Here is a 20,029-nt window from a genome sequence, read left to right as displayed (position 1 = left end):
CTCTTAACACTAATGCATAACAATAAACACACAGATCATACCATTTGCAGGTTAAAGTTATCACAATGTTAAAAATGCAGTGACTTATTCTTACACACACACATGCGTCTACATATGTGGATGTAGATATTAAAAATGCATTGTCTCACACACACTTAGAAAGCCACTGAGAGATGACAGAGCAAAATGGGATGAGCCTTGATGATGTGAATTTGTCTGATTTATGTCCAATCCATCAGTGCTCTGTGTGTGTCTGAGTATGTCACGGGTCAGTGCCGGCCTTTATGTGTTGAAAGAGCAGTAAGGGAGACTGTACCAGATGTGACACAAACACACACACACACGCACACACACTGCAATTAGCCATTTTGCCACACTGGTGGTGAATCTGTATGTGTGTGTGTGTGTGTGTGTGTGTGTTTGTGTGTGAATGCACGGTTGAATGCCAAAGCAGTGATCAAAAAAAAGAGAGAGAGAGAGTGATATATAGTGAGAGGCAATGTCGCTCATCTTATCTCCTCTTCTCCTCTCCACAGCGCTCATCCTCTCATTCCCCACGTTCCATCATCCATACAGCTCCGTCATCCATACATCAAAATGTGAATTCAATTATTACTATTATCACGTTCTATCAAATCATTTATGCTCTGTCTGAGAATTACTCTCCGTAATGCTGCTGACTTTTCCGTCTTTTCAAATCTGCTATGACCAAGTATATAGTTTCAAGAAATGCAGAATAAAAAGAGGATGTTTTGCACCTGTGCAAATTTGAACTGTGTCAAAAGCACACAGGTCCCTTTGTAGATGCATCTGCTTGATTTTAACAAACGTTGCTTTAAACTAAATTACGTTTTCTTAGAATTGCTATATACATTGTGAGGTTTCTTTGGTGTCTGTGTTATTATTGTTTTCAGAAAAGGAGTCACTAAATTTGAATTTTATCAAGTTCAACCAGATGAGCTATTGAGTTACGCTTTAGATCCGGTGACTGGTGTATGCATGAGTGTGTGCGTACCCATCGTGTTGTGCTTAGGGCTTCTAATGCTGCTCCTCAGTCCTAATAGGAGGAGACAGCGCAGACCGGGCCACAATAGAGCAGATTTAGATGGAGAGGTGAGGTGTGTGTATGTCTCTATGTGTGTGTAAAGTGTAAAAGTGTGTCCATGAGTTAAAGAGGATCACGAGAATGGTGAAGGTTCAAACCCCTTGTCTGTCTATGGCACTTTTCTGTTGTGCTGCCCATGGGGAGAGCCCTATGGTTTCGCTGCTTGGGTTGTTCTCTCCCTCTGCACGGCCAAGCTGAAAGTATGATTAAATTGTCATTGTTTCGACAGTGTGTAAGAGGGGTTCAAAAAGACAAAAAAGGGAAGATACAGTAGAACGGAAAGGGATAGCTACTAAGAGAGAGAGAAAGAAATGAATGACCATGCCGCCTTCCAACTGACAGTGAAATATTCCTCCTCTCATCCTCCCATCATGCTTCATGTGTGTGCCTGATGGGGAGAGAATGACAGACCAGCCCACACCCCACCTCATGGTTTAGTTCTCTAGTTTTTGCTGCTTTTTTCATCTGCCTTGCACTTTTTTCTTTCACTCTTTCTATCTCCTGTCTGTGCACTAGGTTTCTCTCTATGCCAACTTTATCAGGTGCACCATACAAATAAACTACAATCACATGATGATTTGTTCTTCCTAAATGTACTGTATATTCAGATATTAAGCTGCTCAACAAAAGTGTATATTCTTTGAATCAGGGAATTTTGATTTCTAGTTATTAGACAAGATTTTTACAGTTACACACTGAAGACTGAAGACTGAAGAAAGGTTTTTTTTTTTTACACTTTCTTGCTTCCTGCCCTGAACTTATTAATTTCATTAATTAAGTTTATTCCACCCGCTTCATTATACACAAAAAATGAAATGTACATAACAACATATATATGTATATTTACCTCATTATTCACAGCTTTTGGTGTTTTTGTGAAAAGGAAATTGTCTCTAACAAATATGTTGATCACACAAATAATTTTTTTATTTTATTTAAGAAAAAAAAAAAACAAGCCCAACAGCATCAGTCCTTGTTGGTCACTCCAACTGTACCAACGGTTCAGCTTTGACACACATCCGTGCATGTGTGAGAAGATGTCACGTGTTAATATACAATTCATTATTTTGCACATGTAAAAACAAGAAAACTATGTGTGTTATTAAGGCCTTGTTTCTGTGCATGTGTGTATGTGTGTGTGTGTGTGAGAGAGACAGTGAGTGAGAGCGCATTTGTGTCTATTAACTGCGTTTACGCTTTCACACAATAGTTAAATTGTATTTGACATTTGAAAAACTTTCACTTTTAGTTTGATGTAGCTTAAATAAAATAGTTAATATACGTTTATTGCTTATTCCAAAATATCGCTCTATTTTTTAAAAAAAAATTACATAGTTTCATCACTGGTAACTTTAGTAAAGATCAGATGTTAAAGTATTTGTGCATGGAACATTTATGTGAATTATGTTTACATTAATTACATTAAAAAAATGCTCTAATCCTACATGGTAAAAACGCTTCTTTTCTTTAGGATGCGTGTTCCTCTGCGTAGCTGATCCGCTCTTTTATTCATGGCAGTAGATAATTCATTTTCTCTTTATCCCTATCTTCCTTTACCATTCAGCGCCCTCCACCCACCCACACGCACACACACACACGCACACACACGCACACACACACGCGCTCCTCTTCTCCCTCTACACACACCCCCTCCCTTGTGGAACTGTCACCTTTCTGCACCCGCTCAGTCCCTATTAAGGCCGACAGCCCATCTGCCGCCTGCCCCGCTAACAGCTCCCGTCGCTAACGCTAACGTGCACGCACATCCACATCCGCTCAGACACACACAGAGGGCTACGTTCAACCCCACCTGCCCTGCTGCACATGCAGTCACACGCAGAGCAACATCGTCAGACGTATATGTATATCAATATATGCATCCGCTCAGTATTTATCGTGATCTAATGATTCTTTTAATTACTTCCAAATATCAAAAAGTCTGTACCACACTTTTTTTCTTGATTTAAAACGGCCACTTTTGATCTTGCACATTAAGACTTTCCAGGCAAGTATAAGGCTGAGTGTTATCGGGAGTAAGTATAAATACTATAAGAACCATGTAAACGATCTAGAAAAGTCAGCAATTTGCAACAAGAAGTGCAGAAATGAAAATAGAACCAACAAGTTTATCTGCGAGGAGGAAACCAATGGGATCACCGGGAATTTTTAATGCAGCAGAGGAGATTGGCTAGTCTTTAGTTCAGTTATTTATTAGTGTTCATATCTGTAGGTTTATCCATATTTATGCATACAAATTGTCTGTGTAACTGCAAGACGTCACACTACCCTGACGAGAGGAGTAATTAGGTAGGGCAGTTGCTTGTGTGTGTGTGTGTGTGTGTGTGTGTGTGTGTGTGTGTGTGTGTGTGTGTGTGTGTGTGTGTGTGTGTGTGTGTGTGTGTGTGTGTGAGTGAGTGTTGTGGCATTTGCTCCCTTCAGGGATAGGTGCGTTTTGCATTAGCAAGAATGGCAACTGTCTCATCAATCACTGCATCACCATGTCACACACACACACACACACACAGACACACACACGCACACACACATATGTACACACATACCATGGCATGGTCATTCTGTTCACAGATGGGCCAGCAACACATGAGCGAGTCACTGAGCATCAGAAAGACACCAACGATCTCCTTGCTTTCACACACACACTCGCACACACACACACACCGCCACACATCCATAGTATGTCTGCATGTGCTGGTTCTTGTGCTGCTTACATGTACTGACAGGAGCGTGAAATAGGTTAGGTAGAATCACATACATTGCACTTTTCTTTTATTCTCTCCTTTGCTCTACATGCATATTTAAATATTTATGATATGAGCTATTTCTTACATATATGAGTACTTGTGGGATTGAATTTTTCAATTGACTTATTATTTGATGATGTTTAAAAAAAATGTAAAATGTGTAAAATTCAGATTTTCATTTTACATATGTTTAGTACTGTGTTTCTATTTTAGTATACGATTCACATGTGCTGAATTAAATTTTTAAAAAGAAAAAAATGCCTCATGTAAAGAATTGTCTGTTGGCTTTAAGATGCTTTTTTTTAATGAGTTTCATTCTTCTGAAATGAAATAAGAACTAGGAAAATCAGATTATGTGGTTATAAAGCGATAAAGCAGAATCTCTTTCGGTAATCCTAAACAGTTTTAGTCCAGGTTAATACAAATATCAGACAGAGCTTTTTGTGGTTTCTCTAAAATATCATAATACAGACTAATCATAAAACTTTGTAAACTCGGGTTTTCTTTTCAGATGTATTTCTCGTGGTTCGTGATTTTTATGGTTTAAACCTAAATATAATAATATATTTCTCTGATTTCAGCCCCTGTCTAAAAAAGCTGTTACAGCGTCTGTTACTTCTAATGCAGTTAAGATGCCTGCAGCCAAAATGTGACAGTTGAACCCAAATGGCTGGTGATACATACACAGGACCTAAACTATTGCACACAATGTAAACCCAAATCAAGATGAAAACACAGTACTGAACAATCTACAGCGTTTTCAAGCAAATACTTCATGCAGTCCGATTTCCATACAGCGCCTGTGGGCATACAATAAACGCTAAGGGTAATGTTGTAATATTGTTGCGGAGATACCGTCATTAAAAATAAAAGTAAATCACCTCGCCGTCTGGTTTTTAGATGTCAGAAGTGGCCCTCGTCTTCAGTCTTGCAACCCACAGCAAAGTATCTGGGGTACTTTGGTCACAGTGTTAGCACACACAGGTGGGCAAGGGAGAAAATATTAATTCAGAATGTAAGCGGGCGGATCGGGAGAAGGTGATCGAATTTTGCCGCAAACCTGAGTTACTTGTTCGGCCAGAAAGTTTTTGATTGATTATAATGGTTTATAATTCCCAGCACCACATGCACCTCATAGTGGATATACTTTAGTCCTTGGTGTCACACCAGAACCACTTCCCCCACCACCACCACCACCTCCACCCAAAAACAAAAAACAACAGAACTAATAGTTGGCTGTCTATATAGCATTGTGACACTGCAACCAAAGCCAATAAGTGTCTGAAGCAGCAGCAGCAGAAAGATATCGATTCCTTCTATTCACCAGAGTGGAACTAAAACCTACATATTACACACCCTGGCCCTCCACCTCTCACTGAGCCAACCCAGCTCTGTGGATGGATAGAGGGATGGCTGTCAGACAAGTCATTGGTCTGTCTACCTGCCTGTCTATGTGGCCCTCACATAAACAGGAACCCACAGCGGGGACAACATCTCACACTCAGACACACGTGCGTATGTGCCGGTTGTTTGTGTGGTAAACACGTGTCTATCAGTTTGCGACACATACCAACATCCTGCTCTGTTTACCGATACACTTTGCTGGAGGAAACACACACAAACAGGAGTGTCACAGTGTAAAAAAATTTTAAAGAAAGACCTGAAAAAGAAAGATTATTTTATTCATTGTCTTTTAACTTCGATGCATAGCTCAAAGTGCTCCCTGATTTCTACTTTTACATGTTTGGGATGAAATTATTAGTTGGCTTCAGCTCTGTAATTCTTTGGCAAAGTTTTAATATTAAATCAATAATTAGTCTTAGGTTAATTGGGCTAGTATTAGCAGACGTGATTATTATAATCGCTCTCATTAAGCAAAAGCATAAATGCTCAAAAGCAAGCACCTCTTCAGATCTTTGCACTATTTTTGAAGGATTAATTTCTTACTATATGTTTTCTTTCATAGTTTACCAAATCTGAATTAGTATCTGTTTTTTCTAGATTTTATCCACCGGTAGGAAACTGCTTTTCCTTCCACTTCCCTCGCTTCATTTTCCCCCGATAGTTTAAAAGTAGGGCATTCAGATCATTTTATTACAAGCCCAGCCATGATGTAATTTTTTCTTTTCTTTTTTTTGCTTCTTTTCTTTTTTTTAATTGTTTTTGTAAGGGATGCTTTTGATTCTGTTGCCTGTGGTGACCTTATCACCCCAGTGACAGCCCTGCTTCTGATGACGGCACTGGGTTTGATTGAAGGATGGCAGTTCTTCCTCTGATGCTTTTACTTTTATATTTCCTCCATTTAAAAAGGTTTTTTGAGGTTAAAACTGGTAAAACTCGGGGACAAAAGTCTCATGTACTAGTTTAAAATTCTGATCTGTCCCCTGTGCGTCTGTCTGAGAGCTTCTCATCTTTCTGCCTACTTGAGATGCTCTCTGCAAATTGCCCTATGTGTAAATCTTGGACCTTTCTTTGTGTATTTATGTTTTTTCTTTTCTGCCTCTCTCTGTCCTAACTCTGCAGTTGCATAAATCATAATAGTTTTTTTTCTTATGTTTACTGAGGGCTGAATGATTATGTGTGCCTGTTACTGTGCCCTTTCAAGCGCGCTCTGTAATTCAGTGGTCATCCACTTAATTGTAATTTTGTGTTGAAGATTTTTTTTGTTTTTCCATTTCATTTTTGTTTGCTTGTCACTGTGTTGAGCTGAAGAAAGTATTTTATTAAAACAATAAAATGAAAAAAGATTTTGTGTTTAGTTTAGTAGTGTTTTGTTTTCTACAGCGCTTTAACCTTATCAGATTCTGGTACTGAGAAAGCAGAAACACACAAAAATGTAACTTGTCACTGTTTCTATTTTTTTTTCCTAAGTTTTATTTTGTTATTTTACCATTGCCCCTGAACAACTGATTTCAGTGTCATCAGATAGTTTTTATGGCTTTTACGCAACACATAGGAGCCATGTCTCCGCTTTACAGTCCCACTTGCTGTTTTCCTACTTTTCTCTGTTGTATTGTCAGCGCCATCCTTATGTTTCTCACTTTGCTTCTGTCTACAGAATGAACTTATCGAAGGGGCCATTAGTGAACAGCAGCAGTGAAGATAACTCCAAGTCGTCTTATGGTAAATGCGGCGCTGGCGCCTGGAGAATGCACCAGAGCTACGATCCACTGGAGGCCAACCACATGAGAGACGCACATGCCCTCTACAACCCCAGGTAAGACAGACTGACAAGAAGACCACAGACACAAAAGAAGAAAGGGGGAATGACTTAAAAAGGGCAAAACAAAAGTGACTGAATCCATAAATCTACGTTGAGTTTTCTACAAAAGTCACACTTGACCTCTATAAACCTCGGAAGAAGAGAAAGAAAAGGCAAGCATTTGGAGACATCAAAAGCCAGTTTTTATTGGTCAGGATGTGTGCGTGTTTGAGACTATTTGGAGAGAACCAACTTTTCTCCACCATCTATTCAAATGTGGGGAGAACGGTTGTGTGCATGTGTGTCTTTCTTTGTGTATTTTTTTTAATTCATATGCCTTATCTGTTAAATTAGTTTGAAGTAATTTACATTTTTAACAACACTTTTTATGTTATCAGCTTTACAAACCATCTTCCGCTGTTTGTGTCACCAGTATTCTGTATTTTTATCTTTTTTTTTTTTTACCTGCCCTCTATCGGGTTCTTTAAATAATTGCCTAGAAATCCAAGTTAAGGGTGATCTTCAGTGTCGTTTGGGATCAAGAAGGGGTTCCCCACGGTACGACCAAGCCTTTAATATCTACTCTTTTTTTATTTCAAATTTTGGGAAACCCCAACTCCCTACCCTTGGGAAAAAAATAATTCTCTTTTAAACGCCACAATATAGAAAACATACAAATCCACTGTAAACTATATGTTATGATTAAACAGTGCAACTAAAATGAGAATATTTTTTCCCTAGTATATATAGAGTATCACAAGGAATTTGGATTCAACTTGTGGCTCAAGGACACTTCAGTAGTGCAAATGCGTCGCAGTGCAGAGGCTTTAAATCACATCGTTTTGTTGAAGGACATTCTCTTTTACCATTACAATTATTCTCCATGCCATCTGTATGTGCAGTCAAACCTGAACGCATGAAAAGCTTCAACCAAAGTGAAATTTCACTTTAAAGTTCTCCAACAAAACCAGTTCTGACTTTCTGTTGTTCCGGGCAGGTTTTGCTGAGGCTGTCTTGCTTTATTTTTAGAGCTTATACTGTAAATATGCTTCTTGTTTTATGTTTAAACACAGGAAATGTGTGACGCATTAAATATAGACAAACGTTATCATATCCTTCCTCCTCCTCTTTTGAAAGTTTCTCGGGATAAGAGATAGCATGACATGCCCTGAAAGCGAACGTTTAACTGTAAGTATGCGCTTTCTATATAATTTATATAATTCAGGGGTATTGGACTAGTATAAACAAATAAGTATATTATTACTGTGTTTAGTGTTACTTGTTGTACATTATTTCACTTTAAAAACAGCTGAATATGTATTTAATTTAAATAGGCTATATTAGAACCTAGTGTAACCAAAAGTGGGTTTCCCAAACTTTGCCTGTCTGTTCTCCAGATCGTGGTTTCTCTCTCTGGATTTTGGACATTATGCTTCAAGATCTCACTGACTAACATGATTATCTTAAATGAACATTACTGTGATTTATTATGTTGTTATTATTGTTGTATTATTGCACATTCTTTAGGAACAATATTGATTAGTGCATTATTAGGGTCTTGTGAAGCCCTTTAATTTTAAATGCATGTGTGTGTGTGTTCCCGTGTGCGCTGTAGACTGGGAAGTTTTAGTCCAATAGGATTTCAGGGTTAGTCTGGGTCAAGCCAATTAGAGGTCTGGCAAGCCATTCTCACGCAGACCTTCGGCCAGTCACCAGGAGGAGTGTTAGTAGCACAATGTGAGTGTGTTGGCAGACAGTGAAGTCTGGTGATGAGAGGTGTAAAGGTTTGCCAGGGGCTATGGAGTCAGTCCGTGGCTTGAAGTCACACAGTACATTTGTACACATGGATAGAGACACACTAGGCTCCAAAATGGGGAGCATTATTTCGCTTCTATGGTTCAAAACAAACTGCAAATTATATTGGGATGGGATTTGGCCGTAATTTATATGCACTCTCTCTCACACACACTTGCACAGACACACACTTGAACAGCACAGACACACCGAAAATGAAAGAAATCCAGGTTTGGAAGGGACAATATTTAGAAATGAATTTAAATGAATTTAGAATTATAGCAGTGTTTTTATTTTATCTCTTAGAATAACTTTTTTTTCATATCACAGATCTCTACAAAAAAAGCAAAGAAATAAATTTAATTTAATTTGAAGTTTTCTGGGGCCTTTTCTTGCATTAAAACTTTTTTGAATTCTAAAGAAATTTCTTAAATGCTTTTGGAGATCTGCAGTTTTCATTGGACAGCAACAATATTATTCCTCTTTTTATTTAGGCCATCAAACCATGGGAATGTGATTAATGTCAGGCAGCTAGAGTGCGCTTGAATACACACACACACTGTGCTGTAAACTGAGCCCAATGTAATCATAATGATAAAGCAGATTGCCTTAACACACAGATGGGCTTCCCAAAAGCTGTGTGTGTGTGTGTGTGTGCGTGAGTGCGTGTGTGTGTGTGTGTGTGTGTGTGTGTGTGTGTGTGTGCGTGTGTAAGTGTGTGTGTGTGTAAGTGTGGACAACGCTGATTGGATTGCAGATTTATAGAAGAGGATTACTGCAGGAGCAGAGAGAGAGACAGAGCGAGAGAGGGGAAAAGAGAGAGGGGGTTTCAGACACTCACCTCTCATTAACTTCCACCCTCTTCACCTCGACTCGCCCTATTCTCAATCAAGGACAAACATGCACATGTACACACACATAGATATACACATTTAAAATCTTGTTTAAGTGGAGCATGTCGTTCTTTATATTTACCAATGATATGCTGATTCAGTATTTAAATCTTAGTAATTTGCAAGAAGTTTCAAAAGTAAGAATCCTGCAGAATGCTGCAGCAAAAAGCATTACTGGGTAGTCATTTAAAAACAATACAGCCACATTTTAAAGAAAAAGGTTCTTAGTGACAAGATCAGAAAATGTCCCTTTTTTGTTGCAGTTCGCGAGATTTATGCCAGTTTTGAGCTTTGTATACCTATTATACTGAATGTAAAGTATATTCAAATACATGACATTTAAGGGAAAGACATTCATGAAGGTTCCAGATTAAAGGAAAATGGACAAAGGCGCAGTGTGAAGTGGACAGAAAGAAGCAGTCAGAGACAGACAGAGAGACAGAGATGGCGAAAGACAGTGGGCACTGCAGCAAACCTGATTATGACTGGATGTGAATTAGATTCCCTAACAGATGGTCCAGGAGCGAGACTGTAAGGTGCATCAGCCAGCAGTGAGGGGAGGAAGAGGGGGAGGATAGAGGGCATGGGTGGGAGAGAGGGAAGAACAGGCCAGGAGACTCTGAAGACGAGTGTCAACAGCAGCTTGTGGCAGGTCAAAATGGGCATTTACAGTGAAAAGAATCTTGTTTCACATTTTTATTTAGTGAATTTGGAGTCGGGTATTTCAAGTCTATCACTTTCTCTCTTTTTTGCAGTATAAATGAAGTAAAGTGATAATATACAGAAGTAAAAGTAATGAACTGGGAGAATCCTTAACAGTCATTGCATTTAGATATAAAGTAGTATTCCATGTGTAAGGTTAAATATAATCTGTCTAGATGTATTATTTGTGGAATATTGAAGTAAACATTGAAACGCACACGTTGGATGGTGCCTGCTTAGGATTGATTTTCTCTATTTTCACAGCTGCTGTGGATTATTGTACATATTCTGGCTCTGCTTCTCTCTCACACCCTATGATGGATAGGTGTAAATCATCACTATCCTGTAGTGACAGCCCAATTTCCCCAAATCTGATCTGCTTAAAGAATGCAGCTTTGACGCTCTACTCACTTGTGTCTCCTCTCCTCTTCCACATTCCGTTTTCCCTTTTATTACACTTTTTTTCCCTTATTCCGTCTCAGATCGAGGACCATTTTACTTCACACACACATTCTCTCTCCCTACTTTTGCAGCACTGTGCTCTTTTCCCATCCCCTCCTTGCCTCTATCTCCCTTCCTCCCCTTCCTGTCTCACTGGCTCGTTCCTGTGTCACATTTGAAAGCCCTGTCATATTTACTAGAGTGAAAATCCTCTTTCACCATCTGCTTAATATAATGTGCTTTTAATCCGATGGGGCATATTTTGTTTTTAAACACTTTTTATTATACTTTTCCTCAATTTGATTTGATGTGGCGCCTTGCCCAGATCTCTGCCTGTCTCTGTATGAGAGAGAGAAAGCAGGAGAGCTGTACATCTCACTGTACACTGATAGTTAAGTGTGCGCATGTGTGTTTGGGCGCGTGCTACAGTGCATGTGTGTTGGTGACAACAGCAAGTGTCAGTAAGTGTTTGGAAGGGCTGCTGCGCACCTAATGCTAAGTGATAACACTGCTAATCCACACATGCACATAGAAAGAAAGAAGAATGCTAACCTTGATCAATGACCTTTCTTTTATAAAGGAGCCAGCCTACATTTCATAAAACTGACACTCCTGAGTAAAACATTCTCAATATCGATTGAACAAGCAGTGTGAATGTGTACGTTTATGCATTGAATTCATTTTATATATTGTTCAACTAATAAAATAACTATGCGCATATATGAGAGATATGCAATATCTCCTATAGACTTTACCCAGGAAGAGGATGTGTACAGTACTTTCTACTCTTCAGATTTCACAGCGCATAATATGAAATAAAAAAATAATAAAATACAACAACAGAACTTAAATAAACATCAAATTTTCAGTGATTTATGTATTAAATAAATATTTTTGATATGGTTAATCAGTGGCCCACTGTGCACTGTATGAAGTTGAGCCGTTTTAGAAATTTGAAGAACCTTTTTTACAGTAGACAACCATCCTTACAAATACAATGACATACAAAAGATAAAGGAGATGGAAAGGGAGCGAGAGAGGGGCAAACAGAAAGGTGAGGAGAGAGAGGGAGAAGGAGTGAGAGAGAGACACGGGAGACATGGTGACAGAGATAATGCCTGGCAGCAACATACTTATCAGCCAATGCTCCACAAGAAAATGACCTAAATCATCAAGATTCCCATCTGACACACACACACACACACACACACACACACACACACACACACACACACACACACACACACACACACACACACACACACAAACACGAGTTAGTGGTGCACTGACTTCCATTGTTGCCCTGAACATGCTCCCCTTCTTTACATCTTTTTTTCATCTTTATATATAATAATAGACTGTATTTTATGCAGAGTACACACGACTCTGTATAAATCCCTTGAAATTTTGTCATTAAAGAAGTGAGTAGACGAGAAACAAAAAGCACGAGGAGAGTGGATGGTGAACTGAAAGTCTGCACATTGATGATTGAAAACTGGTATTTATATGAGCAGACTCAACATGATGCTCCTGAAAAGTTTGCAGTTTGAAAAGTACATAATTCTTAATCAATGGAGAGAGGCTGAGAACACCTGGCGTGTTTTGCTTCCCAACGCTTCTCCAATCACATAGGGATGCGTGTGTTATTCTCTAGACTACAGCTTTAGACCCAGTAGAATATCTCTCTAAGTCTTTCTCGCTTTTTTGTAACACTGCGTGTGAACCATGTATTTGCATCCGTCGCATTTAGATTCATACTAGAATTCATAGTGTCTAAACTCTCACGCACACAATCACAGACACAGGAATATAGACACACACTTACACTTCCTTTCCTCTGCCAGTCTTTACAGCCCAACAGCCCATCGGGCAGAATGTGTTTTAGCCATTGTCAAATTGATTGTATGTAATCAGGGATTTATTCTGCAGCCAATGAACTGAATTACAGGTTTCCTGCCCTGACTAACACTGTAACAATTGATCTGCTCCCTGGTGTGTGTGTGTGTGTGTGTGTGTGTGTGTGTGTGTGTGTGTGTGTGTGTGTGTGTGTGTGTGTGTGTGTGTGTGTGTGTGTGTGTGTGTGTGTGTGTGTGTGTGTGTGTGCGCGCGCATCTTGTGTGACAGGATAGAGAGACGGACAAGAAATGATAGGGGGTGTTTGTGTGTGAGAAGTAGAAACGACGACAGAGAGAGATTGAGACCTAAAAGGAGCAAAAAGGAGAGGGGAAAGAGCCCAGTAGGAGGGAGAGTGGTTTAGATTGACTGTCGCTGTTGGAGTTTTTATTTTGTCTTTTATTCATTTTTGTCACTGAAAACAACTATAATCACCCACACACTGTGATTCCACACACATAAACCCACACTGAAACAACGCATAGCTTTTTTTTTTTCTGAGCTCTATTTCGCTGCTTTTAAACTATGCAGTTATCTTGCAGAATGCACAACATAAAACACAGGTTCAACGTTAGACTCACAGGATTTTGCTGTATGTACGTGACCGATACATGATTTCAGCCACCACAAAGCAAAAAGTGGACGTGTCATTGCTTGTAATTGCATAAGAGTGGTCACCTACGTCTTTGAAATTGCTGTGTGCAATTGTTGTGTTCCTATTTTTGCGAAAACATATTCACTACTGTATCAAACTAACTGACATGGAGTTCAACAACCCTCCAAAGATAGGAGACTGTTTAAAATAGAGAGAGAGAAAGAAAAACAAACTGAACAGTATAAGTGTTGAAAAAGCAATTCAATATATTGATGAAATCATTCTATTCATTTGACTATGACAATGTAAATGTAAATGCTTTTTGCTCCTGTTCCCCTCCTTACTCCATTCTTTAATTCAATGTATTTTCTTTTATGTCTTCCACTCTTCCTTCACTTCCTCTCCCTCCCAAAGCATTGCTGGTATCATCTAGATAGAATTGTGTAAGGTTTTCTCTCACTGTTTTTTTTTTCCCCTTTTTGCTTATTGGACTGTGTGTTCTTATCAGCATTGAGAGCACAATGCTTGGTGTGATGGAAAGGTATTAGCCAAGCCGAGGTAGCTACATTGTCAGCACTTCTTCCTGCTCTGTCTCTGTTGCTCCCACTTCTTCTTCTCTGTTTCTCTCTCCGCTTCTTCTGCTCTTCTTATTTTTAGCTGGGGTTTTTTTGCTTTTTATTTTTTGGAGATATGTTTTGTAAGCAGTAAGGCAGTGAAAGCCATCACATCTTTACACCATCCGAAGCCAAAGTTTGGCAACGTATAATTAAATGCAGCTTTGTCATTTTAAATTCCCATGACACTTGTTATGGTAATACTTTTACTAAGTAATGCTATTTCGGAGATCCGGCCCTTTAGAAACATTGACAGAAGAGCCCAGGGCAAGCAAAATAAGCAACCAGACAATCAGAGAAGTTATCAACAAACTGAGAGTTATCTGATTTGGTAGTGACAAGCCGATGTTAGTTCTCTTCTCTTCTCTTCTCTTCTCTTCTCTTCTCTTCTCTTCTCTTCTCTTCTCTTCTCTTCTCTTCTCTTCTCTTCTGCTATTATGATCCTCAGCCCAGTAGGGGTGGGTGAAAACAATTTAGAGTTGTTTGGGAATCAGTTTGTGTTTATGGCTGCCATCTAGCGAGGTAGTTGTTCAAAGATTGTATATAATAAAGCAGTGCAAGTGCACACAGAAACACAGACTAAAGGAGCGCACAGCAAACAGCACAGAGCGAGGCAGAGAGTAGTTTCTCTAATACGATGATTGTATGTTTGTCCCCGCCAGTTGTCAGGCCACTGCATCACCCTACCACTGTAATGACAGCTTGTCATACTAAAGTGGCCCACCTTCTTTCAAAACACACAAAAAAGCATTTCTTTCTTCTTTCTTCCTTTCTTCCTTTCCTCCCCATGCCTCCACATATTCATCTTTTATGAGTAACTGTGCCTTCCTTCAAGTGAGAAATGAAAAAAAGAAATAGGCCTGAAAAGAGAGAGAAAATGACAGGGATCGACTTGGAAATGGATACAAGCAAAGGCGGTCATTTGTGTGTGTGTGTGTGTGTGTGTGTGTGTGTGTGTGTGTGTGTGTGTGTGTGTGTGTGTGTGTGTGTGTGTGTGTGTGTGTGTGTGTGTGTGTGCGTGTGTGCTGGTGTGGTCTCCCTCAATAAGAGACACCTAAATAGAATATTCAGTGTCTGCAAGAACTAAGCAGCGACTTTGGCCGCTTTAAAAATGGCCAGTTTTATAATTTGCATTACTGCTAAAATATAAACCTAAATAAATCCGCTCAACCTCATTTGCTAATCTTTTTTGTTTGTTTGTTTGTTTACTGTTGCATTAAAAAAACATTGGTACCATAGCCATTTCCCTAAAATTATACAAAATATACAAAAAATACATTAAATGCAGTAAGTTTGTTAGTGCAAAGTGATTATTTTATGCTATAAGATATACCGCTTCTTTTTTGCCGTACATGATACATAGTGCTGTTCAATATAGAGCAATCAGCTTATGTGCTAATTACTTGACTATATTTGTAACTGTGTAGGTTTCAATATCACGAGCATCAAAATCTTAAAGATGGCAAAAAGAGAATGACGTTAAAACCGTATTCTTTAACGGAACTGAGCAGAACCGTTAATACCAAAATGTGATTACTTTGCTTCCTTGTGTTTTACTGTTATCATCTCATAAAACACTGCTTACATCTTTAAGCCTTGTCTGAATAAAGGCAAAGAACGGCAAACACATTCGAGCTGTTTCCATTTTATTTACATTTCTTTAAACACCTAAAAACCTAAAGAATTGATTAAAAAGAGACCCAACCCCTTCTCTCTCTTCACACTCATCTGAAGAGCAGACAAGCACAATAAGACTGCTCTTTCAGCACTGAGCCATCGCTACATAGCACCATAATTATACTGATAACATACATACATAAATGCATTCAACCTCTCGCTCGGCACAGCGCACTGGCTGTGATTTCTTAATCTTCTTTCCTCTTCTCCTCTCCTCTGCATGCGTGTCTTCTTTTTTTATTCTTTTTTATTCCTCCCCCTTCGACTGCCATTATTTTTCATTTATAAGCACAGTTAGAGAGCGCGAGAGAGCACTGAGGGGAAAAAACGACGAGATAGAGGGAAAAGGGGGAGAAGAAACTGGAATGGAGAACGGAAAGATAGATAGATGAGAATTTGAGAGAGAAGGAAAAAAGCGCCTGAGATCTTTTGGCACTTAAACTCTTTCGCTTAATGGTACTCAGAGGGATTGACGGTCAAAAGGAGGGGCCACAAAAGAGCATAAAGAGTGAGAAAGGAGAGATTAAATCATCACCATCACATCATCTACTTAAATGGTTCTACTCTCTTTTTCTGTCACCACTGTTTTTCATCCCATAGACACAGAACATAGACATCCTCTTGCGATCTCTTTCCTTTCCATTTACACTTTTTTCTGTACCACCTGATACTGTCTGTGCTTCTGCCTTTCCTTCTATATGTCTCCATAGACTCTCTTTCTATCCCTAATTTTCTCTTCCTTGATTTGTGTCCAAACCTTTCTCACAATGTCAGCCTCTTTCCAAACTGAAGGCCCAACTTAGCATCCGATAAATGGATTTATAGACACTGGTGAATACCGCAAACCCACGATAAATGGAGTCACTGAATTAAAAGAACCTCCAGCAAGGGTTTAATATATGATGAAAAAGGTGAAAAGGCCAAAGCATTCTATATCATAAATGTCAATTCACATTTGAATGGGAAAATTTCAGGGGAAAAGAGTGTTTCCTACATTACAATGCGTTTGCAGGTTTTTTGCAGGCCTTCTTTCTGCATATCAGTCATGTTAAAGCTGAGATGCAAATTAAAAGAAAAGGTGTTGTTTGTCAGTAGACAATCATCAGTCACTGCAGTCCTGCAACTACTCTTTTTTCCCCATTCTGTCTGTCTTTTGCATTAGCTGTCTGCCTGTCTGCCTTTCTGTTTTCCTGTCTATATCCATTCTTCATTCCCCCACCTGAACAGCTCCCCATTCTCCAACCAGGCACTGTCTGTGTTTTATGGGTCCCTGTAGAACGGGGATCTTTTACAGGCCGACTGGACTTTAGAAGCCCCTCGTTTAGCAGCATCCTGCCTTAATTAAAAACCCCTTTTGTGCTTTCTGCCTTTAACAATGAAAGGGGAGAGAGAAAGGAGGGAGGGCAGGGTTAGAGAGACAGAGAGTAGTAATGCGTAGAGGAAGAGAAAGAGAGACAGTCAGAGATGGGAGTGAATAGAAAGTGATAGGGAGAGAGGCAGATAGATAGTAAGGTAGACAAAGGGAAGGATGGAGAGATATGGACAGAGAGAAGATAGCCGTTAATTACAACTGCCATTAACAAGACACCAGCCTCCTTAGGGAGTGGAAGAAGGAAAAGCAGGAGAGGAAGGAGGGAGATACGAAGGGAAGGAGAATGTAAGAATAGTACTACAGTGATAGTCTGGCTCTGATTAGTGAGTTTTATTTAATACATACAAAATATGCATACATTTATTGTTTTGCATCGCGCAGCTTTTAGTAACTTTTTAGACTGTAAGCTGTGCTTGAATATGACAATGTATGTCTCTTTGTGTATGTGCTGTCTTTGGGATGACTGAGCAGCAGAGGAGCTGCTTACTGATTACCTTCATGTAGAACACGCTGCTATTGACTGGAGGGTGACGGATGATCTTGGCCCCGTGGATGGGGATGTGTTTGTGGTACTCTAGATGCCGCTCCGCTACTCTCATGAATGTGGTTTTCCCCAATGAACCACAATATATTTGTGTCATTAAATATTGCTGAATATGACTTTACATTTCTCCCTTCCCCTATGCAGTGCCCCTAACTTTCCACACTCATGATTATCTTTCTTCATATTAACATTTTCCTGTAATGTTTTTTCCCCTCTTGTTCTGTCTCACTCTCTCAGGCTTCTCTGCAGAATGTCCAGTAAGGAGCGCCACCTTGAGTCCAGTTGTCCGTCCTCTTATATAAAGACTGAGCCGTCTAGTCCTGCCTCCCTGACTGATAGTCTAAACCATCACTCCCCTGGTGGCTCCAGCGACGCCTCAGGCTCATATTCGTCCACGATGAACGGTCACCCCAATGGCTTAGACTCCCCAAGCCTTTATGGCTCCAACGCAGGGACCCTAGGACCTGCTGGCGGCCCTGGATCAAAGCGTTATGAGGACTGTTCATCAACCATTGGGGAAGATTCACAAATTAAGTGCGAGTACATGTTGAATTCCATGCCCAAGAGGCTGTGTCTCGTGTGCGGAGACATTGCGTCAGGTTACCACTATGGAGTGGCATCCTGCGAGGCCTGCAAGGCCTTCTTCAAACGCACCATCCAAGGTTGGCTTCTATTTTAACTTTGTATCTACATTTGTCTTTGTTTCGCTTGTCTACATTTCACTCTACATCTTGCCTCTTGCTGTTTAAGCTCCACTATTTAGTTTATCTCGCTTGGTTTTGTTTTAATATTTTTATTAGTGGTTCAGTTCTTCCACCAGTTTTTTCATCAAAATCTGTGGTTGTGTATTGTTTAAGATTAGACTAGAATAGCTGCTTGTTTGTTTGTTTTTGTAAATCCATTTGACAGTGTCTTAAAGACAGCAGTAAATAATATAAATAATATATATTAATCAAAGATAAAGAAACTTTTTAAAAATGTAAAGACGTTAGTAGGTTGGCTACAGAGACAGCAAGGTCATATGTTTGAGGTAAGCATGATGCTCTCTATATTGACCTAAATGGTATCCTTAAAAAAGCTTTCACCTAAAAGTACCTAAAACCTTGATAAAAGTAAAGTGAATATTTATACTATTTTTAATAAAAGGAACAGACTAATCAAATTACACACACACTCAGACATGCACACACACCTGAACTAAATTCAGGACATATGATGAAAGCCTCAGGCCAGATGTAAACCCAGATTTTTTATAAGGTACGTCTCCCTCCTCCTCTGCTAAGTGAGCCACCAGGACACCCACATAGCCTATTTCCTCTTTCCCCTTCACCCATTCTCCCCATCACACACGTTCACATTTATACATCTATCTAGGTACATAAACCAACCCCCAAAATCTACACCCACTTTTTAACCTCAACCTTGACCTTTTCTTCACGAATAATTTTGGAGCAGTGTTTGCATTCCCAGATCTAGCTGCTCATACATCACAGGAAGCGGTTTAGCCATAAGCTTGTTGTCTGTGCGATAACGTAGCATCAGAGTCGGGTCACGAGTCATGTCTAAAGATCAAGAGTTCAGGGGTTGAAGAGAGAAAGGATAGAGAATAATCCACATGATGAGAGGAGTGCCAGGAATGAAGCACAGTATACTGTACAGGAAGATTAACAACTTGATTGATGATCTTTGTGTTGTGTTGTGTTTTGTTTTGTTTTTTAATTTCACAGTAGAAATTTGATGATAGATAGATAGATAGATAGATAGATAGATAGATAGATAGATAGATAGATAGAAAGAAGGCGGTAAACTTTTGAAAACCTTTGTGTTAGTGTTATAATCCTTCATGATTTGCTCAAGTTTTTTAAAAATAACTAACAGGCCCCATCTGTCAGCAGGACAGCCCACTTGTCAGTCAGTCTGCTACTGCAATAAGCACACTACTAGTCAGCCAGCCATCATCGATCCATTGAGTCAGTCAGTCAGTCAGTCATATCAGACAGGATTCATCTATCTGCCTTTCCATCCATCCACCTATCTGTCGGTGCTTTCTTTTGCCTCTGATAAGCAGCTTTCCCAGTAAAGCCCCAGAGACAGAGAGAGACAGGAAGATGTGAGGGGGTGGAAGTCCTACATTCACAAGATGGTCACCACTACCTGGAAACGACCTGTATGTGTTTATTATAGGATGAGATCAGGACACGGTGCAGCCCTGACAAATAGATTAGAGCACACGCATGTGACGACAAAGGCAGAGACATGCATACACACACCTAAACTCACAGTCGCTCAGTCAAACAAAGACATCAACACGCATATAGCCATGGAATATTTATGTGAATAGGTTTAACCCTTAATTCATCTGTCACTGCGGTGGTGTCAAATAGTTGATGAACTCTGTCTCATGTCATTTATTGGTTTGTTAAAGGTTAGGATAG

At 39.5% G+C, this 20,029-nt stretch overlaps 1 protein-coding gene across 6 annotated transcripts in view; it reads left to right on the top strand.

The window, feature by feature from the left end:
* esrrga (estrogen-related receptor gamma a) overlaps positions 1–20,029 on the top strand; it is a 171,271-nt gene that overhangs the window by 104,492 nt on the left and 46,750 nt on the right. For 5 of the 6 annotated variants that reach the window (XM_080884210.1, XM_080884208.1, XM_080884207.1 and 2 more), the window contains 2 exons: positions 6,926–7,084; positions 17,832–18,256. In XM_080884210.1, coding sequence (XP_080740336.1) covers positions 6,927–7,084; positions 17,832–18,256 — 583 coding nt within the window. In that variant the 5' untranslated portion in view covers position 6,926. Of the gene's footprint in view, positions 1–6,925; positions 7,085–8,184; positions 8,258–17,831; positions 18,257–20,029 lie in introns of those variants that run through there. The other variant, XM_080884211.1, reaches the window with a different exon arrangement.

This window comes from Rhamphochromis sp. 'chilingali', assembly GCF_963969265.1.
Source record: "Rhamphochromis sp. 'chilingali' genome assembly, chromosome: 6".
Lineage (NCBI taxonomy): Eukaryota > Metazoa > Chordata > Actinopteri > Cichliformes > Cichlidae > Rhamphochromis > Rhamphochromis sp. 'chilingali'.
This window is presented reverse-complemented; position numbering and strand designations above follow the sequence as displayed.